This window comes from Zea mays, chromosome 1 (assembly GCF_902167145.1).
Source record: "Zea mays cultivar B73 chromosome 1, Zm-B73-REFERENCE-NAM-5.0, whole genome shotgun sequence".
Taxonomy (NCBI): domain Eukaryota; kingdom Viridiplantae; phylum Streptophyta; class Magnoliopsida; order Poales; family Poaceae; genus Zea; species Zea mays.
In genome coordinates, this window is record NC_050096.1 from 261,282,288 (window position 1) to 261,298,184 (window position 15,897).

At 44.3% G+C, this 15,897-nt stretch overlaps 2 protein-coding genes across 2 annotated transcripts; one reads left to right on the top strand and one right to left on the bottom strand.

Moving 5' to 3' along the window:
• The first annotated feature begins 4,090 nt into the window (after positions 1 to 4,090).
• On the top strand, positions 4,091 to 9,623 carry LOC100279225 (uncharacterized). The gene is given in 5 exon segments (NM_001152249.1): positions 4,091 to 5,187; positions 5,958 to 6,422; positions 6,554 to 7,579; positions 7,940 to 8,084; positions 8,288 to 9,623. Coding segments are annotated over 5 exon segments (3,597 nt in total). The 5' UTR covers positions 4,091 to 4,155; the 3' UTR covers positions 9,217 to 9,623.
• LOC100381420 (uncharacterized) lies at positions 9,614 to 14,903 on the bottom strand. Its single transcript, NM_001366751.1, has 7 exons — positions 14,610 to 14,903; positions 14,158 to 14,212; positions 12,101 to 14,055; positions 11,852 to 12,010; positions 10,872 to 11,043; positions 10,260 to 10,558; positions 9,614 to 10,030 (listed from the first exon to the last, which is right to left on the bottom strand). Exons 1-7 carry the CDS (start codon positions 14,802 to 14,804, stop codon positions 9,761 to 9,763), a joined length of 3,105 nt encoding a protein of 1,034 aa, NP_001353680.1. The 5' UTR covers positions 14,805 to 14,903; the 3' UTR covers positions 9,614 to 9,760.
• Between the last annotated feature and the right edge of the window lie 994 nt (positions 14,904 to 15,897).

The following is a 15,897-nucleotide window of genomic DNA, read 5'->3' on the forward strand; positions in this document are numbered from 1 at the left end:
CCCCCCCTCTAGGCGACTATCAAGCAGCCAGTTCGCCTGAGCCAGCCTGGCGCACCGGACACTGTCCGGTGCACCACCGGACAGTCCGGTGCACCCAGACCGAGCTGACTTTGGCTGAACAAAGCCATCTCATTTCCAATTCAATCTCTCCTGTTTCCAGCACTTAGACACAATACATTAGTCCATAAAAACAGTGTACTAAGTCTAGAAACATACCTTTTGACATGATTTGCACTTTGTTCGCCACATTGCATAGATCAACACAGAAGCACTTGCGTTGGCACTCAATCACCAAAATACTTAGAGATGGCCCAAAGGCACATTTCCCTTTCAGAAGGCAAACTTGACAGCCAGGGCCTGCCTGGTAGTGCCATGCACCGGTCCCCCCTCTCTCAATTGGCGACTGATGGGTTCTCGAGAATAAACATGTCGTCCCCGTTTCTTTCACTTGAGTCCCTGTAATCTTGTTGTTAGGCCCTCAACCTTTTATTTAATCAGAAAAATGTATTTAAAGTAGAGTTTTAAATCAAAAAACTTCCAAAAAATCATAACTTTGCCATATGAACTCCAAATTGAGTGCTTCAAATTGCAAAATGTTCTTTATGATTTTATCTATCTGCTAGAATTATATTCATATATTGTTTTAATGTCTTAGTAAATAGATAACCTCTAGTTTGAAAATAAAGTTATTAGAGCCTTAATAAAATAAGGGTAGATAATTCTAGCAAATGTTCTACTTTTGAAACTTAGCATCATGTAATGATTAACCCCATCACTACACTAACTCTATTTGAACAAATATTATAATAACATAGACTTGGTCAGTGAACAGCAAACCACCACGTGTAGTGATATACCCTAGACTTAGGGAACACTACATTGTCTATACCTTTATGTTGAACATGTGATTACTCTGGTGCATATGTTTGGTGTATTGTTCTTTTGTTATTCCCCAAGTGTGTTGAATGAATGATTGCTTTGCGTAGACAACTAGCAGTTCGTGTTTTCCGAGGGAGTTGCAGGAGAAGTCCCTGAGCAGCAACTTGGTGAAGGCAAGTGTCCTCTGACCTATTATGTCCTATTTACTTTATAATTCACTCTCCCGCATACCACGATCAACCTAAGGATTTACTAGTTTTCTATTTATCTGTCCTTGAATTACCTTTTTGGGTCGAGCTATTATGATCAACACTATGCTAGTGCTTTACTTTAATCAATGAACATGATGAGGATTACTTTATTATACGATAATTTATACTGGATATGACGATGAACATGTGACACTAAAGGGGGATAGGGCTATTTCTCGAGTACCTCTCTGTAAGGACCTGTTCGTTGAGAGACCACCTGGGATAACGATGCAACCATGAGGGTGAAATGGGGCGCCCTTAGCTAATTAATTAGAGGAACTATAGGTGTAGTCGATTCGCCATCGTGCCTTCATTGGATTATTTTATGATCGACATCGTGATGTAATAAGTTAATACTCCTTTATGTTATATTATTCGAGCACTCTGTGATGATGTTCATTTATGTAATTGTTCCGTACGTGAGTTCTGATCCTAGCACATACATGGTTCGCATTCAGTTTGCCTTCTGAAACATGGTGTGACACCAAGACCCGTCTTGGGTGACCTGGAAGGTGTCTGCGAGGGTTCGAGCCTTAGTTGTGGGAGTTCAGACCCGCATGTGCAGAATCTGAGCATGCCCGTATTCGGGCTACGTGGTAGCATCGGGCCTGTCCTAGAGCAGGGGACTATCCCAAGGCTAGCAGCCTTATTAGGTAAAGTCGGTTCTAAGGGGTTGGCTTGCTCAGTTCCTTGTCACGTGGATAGGGCTAACCACATGGGTATCTGCCTTGAGACACTAGCAGAGGGTACCCCAATTATGGGGTACCAACAGTGGCCCCCTGGCCCACCTCGGGAGAGGCTCTGAGCCCGCAGGTGGGGCCATAATCAACAATCTTGCTTAAGGTAACCTGATTGTGCCGACTGCTTAGTTGTGGCATGCCCATTATCATGTTAGTCGTCAGATCTCCTGTTGTTATATCAATCGCCGCGGCTCACTGACCTGTGCCCCCCATGCAGGGTAGATCATCTGGTCACGCACGTGACGCTTTGGCATGGCGCCAGGTGGTAAAAATGGGTTTTACCCCCTCCACAGCTCCCAAGCAGGTACTCATGTGCGCTCATATCACGCACCCGACAGTTCAGGTCCTCGGATGGTGGCATAACATGTCCTCACGTGCTTCTGGAGGCATGATCCCTCCATCTCCTTGGTACATGTCATTGAAGATCCGGTGGCTGAAGCAGCAGATGAAGCCCAGGCAAGTATCCAGGATGCTGCTATGCTGTTGTTGCTCGTTTCACGCGTGATTCACCGGATGCTTAGGAGCCAGAACTGCAGCGAGGCAAATGAGATCCTGGACCACGAAACTAGCATCAACTTTTGGCTTTCGCTGATGTAATATATCTTAAGAACTTGCGAAAGATGACATTGGAACTTATCTGTATATTATATGCTTGCGTTTGACCTTGGCACATGCGACATTGTCAATTTTTGTCATTTGACGCAGAGGGAGGACTTACTTCTCTTCTTGGTACCCTGCCCCCCAGGTCTCAATTGGTTGAGGCTAGCTACCACCAAAACAAGAGTTAAAATTTGATGCCCCGCCCCCTGGGAGGATTAGGTGGGTGAATTCCGTCACCCGACTAGAGTTTTCTCTCCAACAAATATCAACCACAAAGTTTCAATATCTTTGAACTCTACAATTTTAATATAAATTTTATCATAATGTGACCTTATATGAAAGAGTTATGATTTTTTATTCAATACAAGCTAGCATTGCTGTATGTGGCTTCTATCAATAATGATAGTATCATTTTTATCATTACATGTTGGGGAGCGAAACCTTAGGCCTGGGGGTTCTCTAACAAATCCTAACATGACCTTGTAAGTTTTCATAAATGAAGGAGTTGTAGTACTAGCTCTAGTGCGTGCAAAGGATCATCAAGGGGTGTGTGAAGTGGTCGATGTTGAAGGCAAGATGGACCCTCGGTGAAGGTTATGAAACCAGGTTGGCGGTCCCAACACCCAAAGGTCCACATAGACCTCTAAAGATGTCCTCGAAGGTATTTAAGGAAGGAGACACTTACTAACAAGTGGTGAGAACTCGAGCGAGAAGACGACCTCCATAGTGAAGGCTCTAAGCCACTTTGAGTAGTCCAATGGCCCATCACCTACATGACAATTTCTAGAGAATAGAGATCCTCTTTAGGGTTAGACATAAAAAATAAAAAATCGGATATATAGTTACTTTAAGTAAAATTAATGTATGCTTTGGAAAGAACAAAAATAGAGAAGTGACACGGGCCCTCGGGCCGCATATGCTGCCCTTCTACTAGAAAGGCCCGGATCCGTGTTGCTCAAACAGTTGCTGCTGCAACAGCCCACTGGGCACTACAACCCACCACCTAGGGATGGCAACGGGTACATACCCGTCGGGTAGTACCATTCCATACCCGTACCCATCAAAAAAAATTATACCCGTCGGGTTACCCATATATACTCGCGGGTATAAAATCTTACCCATACCCATACCCGCGCGGGTATTTTTACCCGTCGGGTAAACCGTACCCGCTAGGAAAGAATTAAATTCCAATATACCAATCACTCAAAATATTAAAGAAACATATAAAAACAACTTCAATTTCACATATAACAAATTATATGATTACATAACTTAGTATCTAGACAAATGATAATTAGAGAAGAGTTTTATTCTAGCTAAGTTAGACTCTATTAGATGTTTATAGTGCTATTGATGCGGGTATATTTTACCCACGGGTAGACGGGTATGGGTAGTACCAACCCATACCCGTACCCATCTACCCAACGGGTAGAGGTTTTTACCCATTAACATACCCGCGGGTAGAGAAATCATCCCGTACCCGCCTTCATATCGGGTAAAACCCGTCGGGTATTCGGGTTTCGGGTACCCATTGCCATCTCTACCACCACCGGTGCTCTTCCTCTAGTTCTCTGTGGCTTTCTCTATCATGTCTCACTCTCACACTATCGCCCCTTGAAAAATTCCCCGTCGATCCCGCGCACCATTTCGAAACCCCGCCCCCAAATCCCCGACGTCCCCGCCCAATGCCGCCCGCGCGCCGCCGCCCCCGCCGTGGCGGGACTCCCGCTGGCGCCGGGGACGACTCCGTCCCCTCCTCCTCCGCCGACCTCCTCGCGCTTGCCGCCACGCTCATCCCGGCCGCCGCCACCGCCGCACTCAAAGCCCCGCCCCAACTCAAGCAACTCGTGCACTCGCTCCCCGTCTCCCACCCGCTCCTCATCTCTCTCCCGCAAGCGCTCACCCTAGCCCTCGCTACCCCCTCCGACCCCGACGCCGGCTCCACTTCCGACGCACCCCCGCCCCCACCCCCTCCTCCACGCCCCGCCGCCGTCCTCCTCCACCTGCTCGTCACACACCCCACCCACCCGCCTAGATGGGAAGACCTCGTCTGCCCGCTCGCGCTGCTCCACGGTCGCCTCGCGCTCCTCGCCACCGCCGACCCACCGCTCGCAGCCCTTGCCGCCGCGTGCTTCGAGCTCGCCTGGCGCGCCGACGCGCCTGGACGCGAAGCCCTAGTTGCGCAGACGCTGCCCTACCTCGTGGCCCTGGCGCTCACCTCCGGCACCAGCGCCAGGCCGATCCTCCGCCGCCTCTTCGCGCTCCGCGACGCGCTGCCGCTGCTCGACTACGACGACGACCAGAGCATTTCTGATTTCAAGATGCTCCTGCTTCGCTGCTTCGTCTCGCCGCTCTTCCTCAAGGCCGAGGAAGGGAGGAAGTTCCTCGCACTCGTGCTCGGGGTCAGCGAGGGGATCGCCAGGGATGGGCTGGAGCTCATCAGGGCGCAGGTGGGGATGACCGGGGCCAAGCGCGCCGCGGTTGTAGCCTACGGGGAGGTCGTCTTCAGGGCATGGAAGGACGGGGGTTGGGTCAAGGGGGAGGTCGGGGAGGCGTTCCTGCAGGGGATGGTGGAGGGCGCCGTACACGCAGGGAGCAAGGAGGTGGCCAAGGCGGCCAGGAAGATCCTGTCGCCTTTCGTGGAGCAGAGGGCGGTTGCTGGGGTTGAAAAGTTGGTGTTCCAGCTTGCCGAACCTGTGTTGTTCCGTTCGTTGCAGGTATATATGCCTTGTCTTGTCTTTCTCGTGGTGGTTGGCAGTGTGTGTGTGACTACTAATAATTCCAGCGGGATTGAGATGAAATTAGCAGATAATAGAAACACTGAATGTAATTGCTTGCTGTTATATGTTATTTACCCCTTCAATTGAATTTAGGCAGAAGATTAATAGGATGTGGAGATTTGATATAATGCTTTCACATACTAGCTTGATTTGAAGAATACTCAAGTGATCTCTGACATAATACATCCCATAGTTTACTGAATATCGTCAATGCTTAGCTTCCATATATGGTTGACCACATCAGAGTTCCTAAAGGCATTATGTGCTAGGCTGACAGCAGGGTGGCATCTAGTGCTTAATCGTGTTCCTAGGAAAGCTAGGTGGTGCCATTTTAAGATGCCCAATAACATGCTCCGTTCGTTTTTTTCACATCTCGTCAGGTTCTTTTGACTTCACGCATTAAGGATCGGAGAACTCATTCTTTACTAGATTAAGTTTATCAAGAAATGAAGAAATCGTTGGTACTATGTGGGTGTATTATGTTCCTCTCACGTCCCAATAAATCATGAAATGTCAATGGCATGGAAAACCCAATAAGCTTAAGTTGAATTCAACTTGATTGTCAAAAACTGGACTAGTAATTTGTTTAGTTTTCTGCTTTACAGAGTATCATTGAGCATATCTTATATTATAGTAATGATAATATATGACTATTTACATTTAGCCAGATTTCCTTTGCCTTATCTGAACTGGCTACTGTTCGTCAGGTTGCAAACTCCAATGTTCGCCATAATGCTTTGCATCTTCTGTTAGATTTGTTTCCCCTCGAAGATCCAGATGTGACTAAGGATGTTAATGATCCTCTCCTAGAGAAGCAGTTCTTCTTGATAGACAGGCTCCTCATGGATGAATACCCAGAAATAAGAACAGTTGCAGTTGAAGGAATCTCTCGTATTCTTAACCAATACTGGGAAATTGTCCCTGCCCCCACTATTTCAAAATTTCTGAGTAAAATTGTTGATGACATGTCCAAGGATTCTTGCAATGAGGTTCGGCTATCAACACTTAATGGTCTCATATACTTGCTTGGCAATCCACAAAGTCACGAAATACTGAAAGTTTTACTTCCAAGATTAAGCGATATGATCTCAGATACTGCTCTGTCTATCAGGGCTGCTGCTGTTGATCTTCTTTTAGCTATTCGAGATCTTCGATCATTCCAATACAATAAGGTATGGTACCTTTTACAAACTATGCTATGAACTTAAATAACCTTAACATTTATAATTTGTTCCCTTCAAACATATTAAAGTGCTCTTTTTATATCTTCAAGTAGGCTGTTTATATTCCTTCGTTGTTGCAGGTTGTTGGTCTGGGTACTTTATTGTCTTCACTTGCTAATGATCATCCCCGCATTGCTCAAAAAATTACAAAGCTCCTCATTCCTTCTTATTTTCCATCAAAGTTGAGCCCAAAAGAAGCATGTGCTCGCTGCATTGCTCTAATCAAGAGGTCACCAACAGCTGGAGCAAGATTTTGTGAATTTGCTCTGTCTGAAGGGTCATCCCCAAGGTCCATTGTTGAGCTAGTCAAATATTCAATTACTCTCGCATTATCACAAACAGGACTTAACTCAGATCAAATTGATGGCCTAATTATTGCTTCAGTCAATCTTATTAAAAGCTTATCCAATGAGCGCTCTAGTTTGGCTGCTTTGCGAGAATTTTTGGCAAATGGGAAGCTAAGGTTGGTCCTTCAAGTTGCTGTTTCTGAGCGTGCCCGGGCTGCCCTTCTTGGCATAGTTCCAGTTGTTTTACCTGATGAACTATCTGTGCTTCATGAGGAATGCATGGATATAGTTGTGAATGCAGCTAGGATTTCAAAGCAAGAAGAATATCAGGAAACGGTGCTGGAAGCACATAAGTTGATAGTTTTGGGTGGCTGGTCTGATGAACTGTTTGAAGCATTGACCAATACTCTGCAATCTAAAGCCTCTGATTTTGCTGAGATTTATGGAGTTGAACCTCCTCCATGTCCCGTTGCATCTTCAAGGAGGAAGAAAGGCAAGTCACTTAAGAAAATACCTGTACGTGACAATGTTGTTGGAAAGGGGTCATCCAAATCAAAAATCAGTAATGAAGAGCTTGCTGTTGCAGCGGGGGCAGCATGGCAGGTCAATGAAATAGTAAAAACTAAAGACTTGAGAGATGCTTTTCTTCAATCCTCTTATTCAGAGATTGTGTTTTCCTCCCTGAAGATCATTTCTCAAGTGTACATCGAGCAGTGCCTATATTTGGACTCTTTAGACCTTGCACCTGTATTGGCCTATTTGAGTTTGGCTACATGTAATGACCTTCCAGATGTCAATCAAACTGGAAGCTGCTTTGAGGTGAGTTCCAAATTTTCAACCGCACTTGGATCTTACGGTTTCTAGTAAATTTTTATAACCAGTAATCATCAGTTGGAATATCATTGTGAACTGGTATAAAATTTGCTAACTGCACTTGGGTTGATAGCTTTCTGATCAATCATATTTCCCTTTGCCATTAAATTGTTAAAAGGACAATCTATTTTTTTGTCATCCTTACAGAGAGAATGGCAGACCAAATGCCCTGTCAATGACTCAGCTGGCCTCACTGGTCAGTGACAGGTGATTTGGTGCCATCTGTAAGGATGGCAAAAAAAAAAGTCCCGTTAAAAAGGTTGCATTATTTGGATATTTTTACTATATTATATTTCATTGTTTCAGTCGTCAACGGCAAATCAGTCACTGGATCATCTGCTCAATTGTTTCGACAAACTTCTAAATGGAACTGTTAGCAATCCACCATCGAAATTGAACAAGAATGGAAAAGCTTTACGATCAAAAGACCAGCAGAAAGGAGCATCTGAAGGTACAGCCACACCACATTTTACATTTTTTTTGTGAAAAATCTATTAAACTTACTCTTATAATAAAAACTAAAATGTTTGTATTATCTATTTATCTTCTGAAAACATGCAAAAATGTGATTAACCTATCCTTTATTACAAATACCTGTGTATAATGTTATTGATACTGCCAACTAAGTGGGTGATGTACTTAATGCAAATGCAGCGAAAGGCACATTTAATGTGATTATGCTGGGTGCTTCAATTCTGAAGTTTATCATTGACACAAATATGAAGCCACTCAATGATGACAAAATAAGGTGCCTCAAATTTGCATCATCCTACATAAAATATGCAGTATCATCCATAAAAAAGCATCAGGAACAGAGTTCATGTTTCAAGGGGGGTGATCTGAAGGACGCTTTGTTGCTTGTACGGAGCTCCTTTACATACGCTTCGAAGCTACTTCAATTGGTTTTATCAAGCTCCCCTGAGGAGTCATGCCCTCCAGAGGAGGCCTTCTTCCTTGCAAATGATCTTCTTGATATTGTGCCCGCTGTCGAGTCCTTTGCTGGCTCAAGATTTGCACCCAGCATAGTTTCTGCTCTGAAGCAATGGCTGCCTGTGCTCTTGTTGGGTCTTGTATGCCGGTGGCTAATTGGATCACATAATGAAATGGCACCCAACGTATTCCACTTTGCTGACTCTGTCTTACCACTGTGGGTCACTGCCGTGGCAAAGAATGAGCTTGTTGATTCCAAAGAGCCTGGCCAGGACGAGCAAAGCAATCTGACTGCGGAGGGCGAGGACTCACTGTTATCCAGAAAGCTAGCAGAAATGATGGCGATCCTCTTGAAGAAAGGAAGCCCCAGAATCCTCGATTGCGCGAGTGGAGTCCTTCTGTCCACTTTCCAGTTGACGCTGCGAAGATCAGACTATGACATTGTCCTGGGCATGACTCGTTTCATTTGTGACAAGTTGCTTGGGAACAACTCCCTAGCATTGGAAAAGCTGCAGCTTACCCGTGACTTTCTTCGTGAGAATTTCCTCGAGATTGATAGGTATGTCCGCGATGAGCTTGTCCATGATGACGATTCGAGGCAGCAACTGGAGAAAGCAAAAGCGCTGATAAGATCAGTTCTCACCGATGTCTGATTGATGTACATACCAGTTGTAAGCAACAAACCGATAAGTTTCCACCGGTGTCTGGAGAAAGCAAAAGCGCTGATAGTAGGGCTGATTAGTATCACGTTGTGTCATTGTTCAACAAAGGCACTGCAGTGACCATGTGTGATTGGATAGAAGATCATTTCCACTGACAAGTAGAGACCAGAAATGAACTGTTTGAATCAACAATCAAGCTAGAGTTATAACTGTGTTGCATTCAAATTTGCAGTCTACTTACAACTGACACAGGTACAAACTGTGTAACAATCCCACGTTATTGTAATCCACCACATCCCATTTCATAATAGCAAATGGACGCTGGTGTATACAAGCCACAAGGTACTATTTGTAAGGAAAAAATAAAACTAAATGGACGACTCAATATACAGTTTAGTAATACGGGTATATTAATGTCCCAGTCAAACAAACCGTTTCTTCACAAATTGGTGCTCTGCTCCTATTCTTGTGGATTAGGTAAGGTTACAGTAGTTAGCAGCTGGTGAAGCTGATCTATTGCTCTTAATGTACATGATTATGGTATCCGGCCATCATCTTCGCGAGGTTCCACAGGAATCAGTTTGATGGCAGCAGCAATGGGCATCCCGAGGAGGCCAAAGAGAATGCTGACGAGCCATTGGAGATGGGTGAGAGGCGTGGTGTTGGCAAAATCTCCTAGGAACTGGACCAGGATGAACTGGAAAATGATGGTGCCACCGAGGATGCTCATGAAAATGGAGTTCTGTGGCAAACCCTTCAAAACATTGATCTCCTCCATGTCTCTCGAGCTTATCTCATTGAAAACCTACATGGCATGCAAAGATTCAGCACCGGAGAGCCATTTCAGAAATAAAAAAAACCACACCATTATCCTCTCTTTCCAGCTCTATCTGTTCTGTTTCTTGTTCTGTACTCTATAATGCTAAACCAACGAATGGCCTCCTCATTTCTGCCGAGTTTCTCTTATCTCAGGTACTCTGAATAGACTAGGTAGAAAATTAACAAAGGTGAGGATTTAGTGATGGTTGATTTACCTGGCAGAATACGAAAGTGTTGAATATGATTGTATTTAGAACAGTATTAGCTTCAGAGCTTTCAAGCCCAAACAAGTATTCCCCTTGTGTTTGTAGATACCAAATGACCACAAACTGGAATATTGACTGCCCCACAATATTCCTCCACATCACGTTCGTGATGAACCTCCCTGTCCTTCCGACTGGTGATTTCTTCATTAAGTTGTCATCAGGTGGTTCAGTTGCAAGAGCAAGCGCTCCTAGGGTATCCATGATCATGTTAACCCAAAGAAGTTGAACAGCGGTCAGTGGAGCATCTCCTGGCACGAGAACACATACATCATGAGATGGAGAGATGGTAACTTTTGAATAAATACTTCCTCCAACCACATTGAGACATTGATTGACAGGGCCTTCCATATGACACTTTGACCGACAATATCTATAAAAATATTATCTTAAATGGAAAAAGTTATCTTTGTAGAAGTAATTTTTTTCAGTGAATCTAAGCAATGTCAATCTTATACTATCAATCTGTATAAAACGTTAACATCAATCAATAATCAAAGTTTAAAAAGTTTGACTTAGGACAAGACTAGATAGACTTGTATTTGTGATTAGAGGAAAATATACCTGTAAAGCACGCTGAAGAGAAGTTAACCAGAAGTGCGACAACATTAACAGTCAGCTGGAACTGCACAAACTTTTGGATGTTGACATAAACAGAGCGTCCCCATTTCGCAACTGTTACAATGGTGGAGAAATTGTCATCAAGAATAACAACATCAGCGCTCTCCTTAGCAACCTGCATATAGCAATTTACAGAGTCCCGGAGTAAATGTTTGTGCTCTGGAACCTAGACTGTAGACCTAAAATGTTGATCAACACAGGTCATGGAGGATACATAAGAGGTTACCGCTACCCACCCAAAAAATGGCAACCACAACCAGTAGAGGATAAAGCACCTTCAAGCATGTTGAAGCAATACAGCCTTAAACCAACAGTGAATTGCCCTCCAACAACTTTTCATGTTATTCTTTCATGATTCTCGTTGGGGTGTGTGTGTATATATATTGAATTGTTACTTTGTTAGGAATTGCATTATACCTTCTGTCACAATTGAAAGTTACTGATGTTTGTAATTTTTAAGGTTTCATAAAATTTTGTCCTATACAATGTGTTTTGTGACTGGAGAACTAGTTAAACGCTGGTACATGACACGCCATACATGCCACTGTTTACTTGCATCAACATTGCACTAAATCAGATGTTGATAAAACACACATCAGATGTGTGGTAGCATCTATGGATTTCAGTAGAGGGCATTGATAACAGAATTTGAAGATATACTTCTACCCATGAATAGTTTTCCTATAGGAAATTCTTATTGAGATGCAGCCATCACCAATGAGCACATGTGCAGAGTACATATTACTGATAAACCCGTCGTGGGGTACATAGATGCTATTTCAAGAAGGAAAAGTAGAGTATGAAGTCAAGGTTCAGGTCCACTTAGCTGGCAAAATCTTGCAAGTTTACATCTAAAAGATGAAGGATTTATAGACTCCAGATATTTCAAGGATACTATACTCCTTACTTAGTAATATTATTACCTCAGTCCCTGCAATTCCCATGGCAAGTCCAATATCTGCCTCACGTAGTGCCGGTGCATCATTTGTACCATCCCCAGTCACAGCAACGACCTCATTAAACGTGGTACGCAAGTATTTCACAAGTGCATGCTTATCAAGTGGTGATGATCGGGCCAGGACCTTCAACACACAGGTAAACTGGCACATGAGAATTTCCTAGATGGATAAAAATTTGCAAGCTAAAGGTAAATTATTAGATACATGGCAAACCTGCATCTTTGGAATCAACTCGAGGAGTTCTTCAGGATTTTTCTCTCTGAACTCAGCGCCTTCAATGGCAATACCATCCTCAGTAAGTATACCACATTCACGAGCAATTGCCTTAGCTGTATTTATGTTGTCTCCTGTAACCATTCGAACCGCAATGCCAGCAGACCGACAAGTTGCCACGGACTGCCTGACACCTGGACGAACAGGATCTTTGATCCCAACAATGCCAATGCATGTGTATCCTTGTAGCGGTATTTGCTCGTCAACAGAAAAACTATCATCCATTTCCCGATAAGCAAGGCAGAGTGTCCTGAGTGCTTCTTTAGAAAAGGTTTCAATGACATCACTGAGTTTCTTTGTAGCTGTTTTATCGAGTGCAACAATAGTACCTCTGGCATCTATGAAATTATCACAGGCAGCTAAGACTACTTCTGAAGCACCTTTACAATGTGCACGGTATCCTCCACCAGGAAGCTCGAGAATGATGCCCATCCTTTTTTTTGTTGAATTAAAAGGCTCGACTTTAACAATCTTAGTTTCCTGCCGTTTTTCTTTGAAGTCTCCACCTATTGTCAATGCAAAGTCCAACAAAGCAGCCTCAGTTGGGGTCCCTAGTATCTGACACTTCCCATCTTGGTTAATCACCACTTCACCAGCAGTGTTGTTAAAAATGGATTCCATAAGAATTTGCAAAGCAAATTCTGGGACTTTGGAAGAAAAACTTGAAAGCACTGATGAATTGTTCACTTCCATGGTGTTTCCACATATGCAGGCCTTCGTGACAGACATGCGATTAGTTGTAAGTGTTCCTGTCTTATCACTACATATAACAGTGGCTGAGCCCATAGTTTCACAGGCAGATAACTGTCGCACCAGTGCCTTCTCACTCATCATCTTCTTCATTGCAAATGCAAGGCTCAATGTCACTGCTAAAGGCAATCCCTCAGGAACAGCAACAACAACAATTGTGACTGCAATGGCAAAATGTTCCAGTATCTCCAGTACATCTTCTCCAGTCCAGCTTAAAAGAAGCCCATCAGAGTATTTCTGGCCCACTAACCCTTGCGAGAGGATAACAAAAGTTAAAAGGGCAAAAAACAGACCGATATTTCCAATAGTATTTGCAACACCGTTTAATTTACCCTGCAGCGGAGTTTCATCATCCCCACTTTCAGTGATGGCAGCCATTAGTTTACCCCACTGTGTTCGCATCCCTACTGCTGTAACCAGCATTATGCATGACCCATCTAGGACTTTAGTCCCTGACAAAAGGAAAGGGTTATCTTCACTTATGACAACAGGTTCACTCTCACCAGTTAGGCTGGACTCGTTGACCAATACAGAATACCCAGAAACAAAGAGGCCATCTGCAGGAACCTGATCTCCAACACCTAGGTGGACAACATCACCAGGAAGAAGATCATCTATCAGTATCCTTTGTCTGAATCCATCTCTAGTAACCTGAACAGAAATTTTCCTCTTCTCTCTGTCCAGATCCCTGAATTGCAAAGACTGCTGATAATTGCTCGTCGCAGTAACAGAGACAACCAGGAGGATACTTGTAAAGATTCCAATGCCATCATGGGCACCACTCGGCCACCCTTCCGTGGCGATGCCAACAACGAAAGATACAAGGGCACATGCTATAAGAATTACAAGAGTAGTGTCTTGCAGTGCCTCCCACACGAACTCCCATAAGCTGCGGGCCTCACTCTCCGTGAACTTGTTCACTCCATACATGCCCTGCCTTTGATTCAGGCTGAGCTCATCCGTGGTGATCCCATCAGCCAACGACGTCGCCAACTTGTCTGCGATTCCATCCAGCTGGCCGAGCAGAGTCAACTTCCCGGTGTCACGATTTTCAACAAGTGATGCTAGGTCGTCGGCAGAGATCTGAAACCCAGCAGCAGCTTTGACACCTTGAGGAACAACACGCTCACTCTGAAGTGAGGCACCTGAGTAGATGTGTTTCAGGCAACATGCTTAGATAACAGCAGCATTGAGGATCAGATTGAGGTCATAAAATGTGGCATCTTCGAAACCATTGCGCAATTTACCATGGTCGCTCTGCAGTGTGGACTTCGATACAAGCACAGCGACACGTAGCTTCTCCTGCCACACAAGAACCCGTAAGTTCTGCTATAGTAAGTTATTTGTTTTTTGGGGCGGTAAGAAAATTCAAAGAAATAATCTCTAATGAGAATCCGTGGCACTAAGAAATTTCATCAAATAATTATTGGCACATATAAGGGTCTGTTTGTTTTCATCTCAATCCGTGTGGTTTGAAGGGGATTAGTTGGGTTTATAATCCATAATAAGTCAAAATTTCTACAATTCTTTTTTCTAATCACATCCAATACATGTGACATAGTAATAACCGAACAAGCTACATGTCAATATGTCATTCTGAGGCTCTGGGCCCGACAAAAACCTATGAAGATGAAACAAAAAGATTGTAGATGATCATAATAATAAAAAAAAGGCTATACGAAGGGTGAGAGATACGGACACGGTGGGTCCGCTTGCAGAGTTCGCCGGCCGGGAGGGGCCCGAAGCGGAGGCGGCCGTGGGGGCTATTTGGCTGCCGCAGCGCGGCCCCTAACCCCGACCGCGGCCATGGGACCCGGCGGCCGGAGCAGGGAGCTGGTGATGCGCCGGGGAGGTGGAGGAGGGGCCCCGGCCGAGCGTCGACGCCGTTGTGCATAATTGCCGTCTTCCCCTTCCTCCCCTTTGAGTTAATTCCTACTCTTGCTCTCCAATGCTTGCTGAGTTTTTTCTGACCACGCGGAGGAACGAAATGAAGCGGGCGAGGTGTCTGACTGACAGAGTGACAGGTAGCACTGTCTTCACAGCTAGTATCTAAGGTTTGAGGTGCTATTTACATATTAGTCTCATCGACTCATCGTCACGAATAAGACCAACTCCAGCAAGACTCCGTATCCCACTCCGCATCCGCATTTTGCACGGTTTGAGGCACTATTGCGCGCTCCAGCAGGCTCCGCATCCCTCTCCGCAAAATGGACGCCGTGTCCCTGCGCTCCCCATTTCCACACTTTCTCTCTCCTCTCCGCAGCTCTCTGCGTGCGCGCGCGCCTGCTGGCGGGCCCCAGGTGTCATAGACTGCATGCGGAGTGGGATGAGGAGTGTTGCTGGAAACGGAGACGGATACGGAGAGGAGAGAGAATGTGTTGGCCGCGCGTTTTAGGGATACGGAGAGGTAGACTGCTGGAGTTGGTCTAAGTGTAGGCCGTCTGCACACCAAAAGTTTACCTATAGCATAAGACCTCTCCAACAGTTTACCTATATTCATACTCATATTCAAACTATACTCTATAAATAGTGCAATCTACAATATAAAACAATGCAAAACGGTGTTTTTAGTGACCATATAAATACAATGTACAATAGTTCACTTATATGGTCAAAAAATACATTTTGCACTATTTTACACTGTAAATTATAATATTTGTAGAATGTAGTTTAAATATGAGTATGTATAATTTGATGGAGATGGTCTAACATACCTATAATCAGTTGCACAAGGCAAAGAAAAAAAAGGTATGTCTGGAAAAAGAAAAACCAGCCACCGCACCACATTTTTTATGGTTATAATAGATTATATAAGCATTTTAAAGATTAAGGTATGTCATGCCACACTAAGCCATATTGGCTCTTCCGCTACTGCCTATAATTACGAAGTAAGTATTGTCTTACAAGTTCTTGTTACGACGTATTTGTTTTAGCTTAAAATCAGGTTATGGCTGTCAGAATTGCCTTATGACATCCAAACGCCTTGC

What these genes read in the sequence shown, in the direction of transcription:
- LOC100381420 (NM_001366751.1), bottom strand. Translation starts at nt 14,804, where the DNA reads ATGCACAACGGCGTCGACGCTCGGCCGGGGCCCCTCCTCCACCTCCCC. An exon ending in CACACTGCAGAGCGACCATG is followed by an intron (nt 14,056 to 14,157) that starts GTAAATTGCGCA and finishes ACATCTACTCAG; the next exon opens with GTGCCTCACTTCAGAGTGAG. An exon ending in AGTTGATTCCAAAGATGCAG is followed by an intron (nt 12,011 to 12,100) that starts GTTTGCCATGTA and finishes TGTGTGTTGAAG; the next exon opens with GTCCTGGCCCGATCATCACC.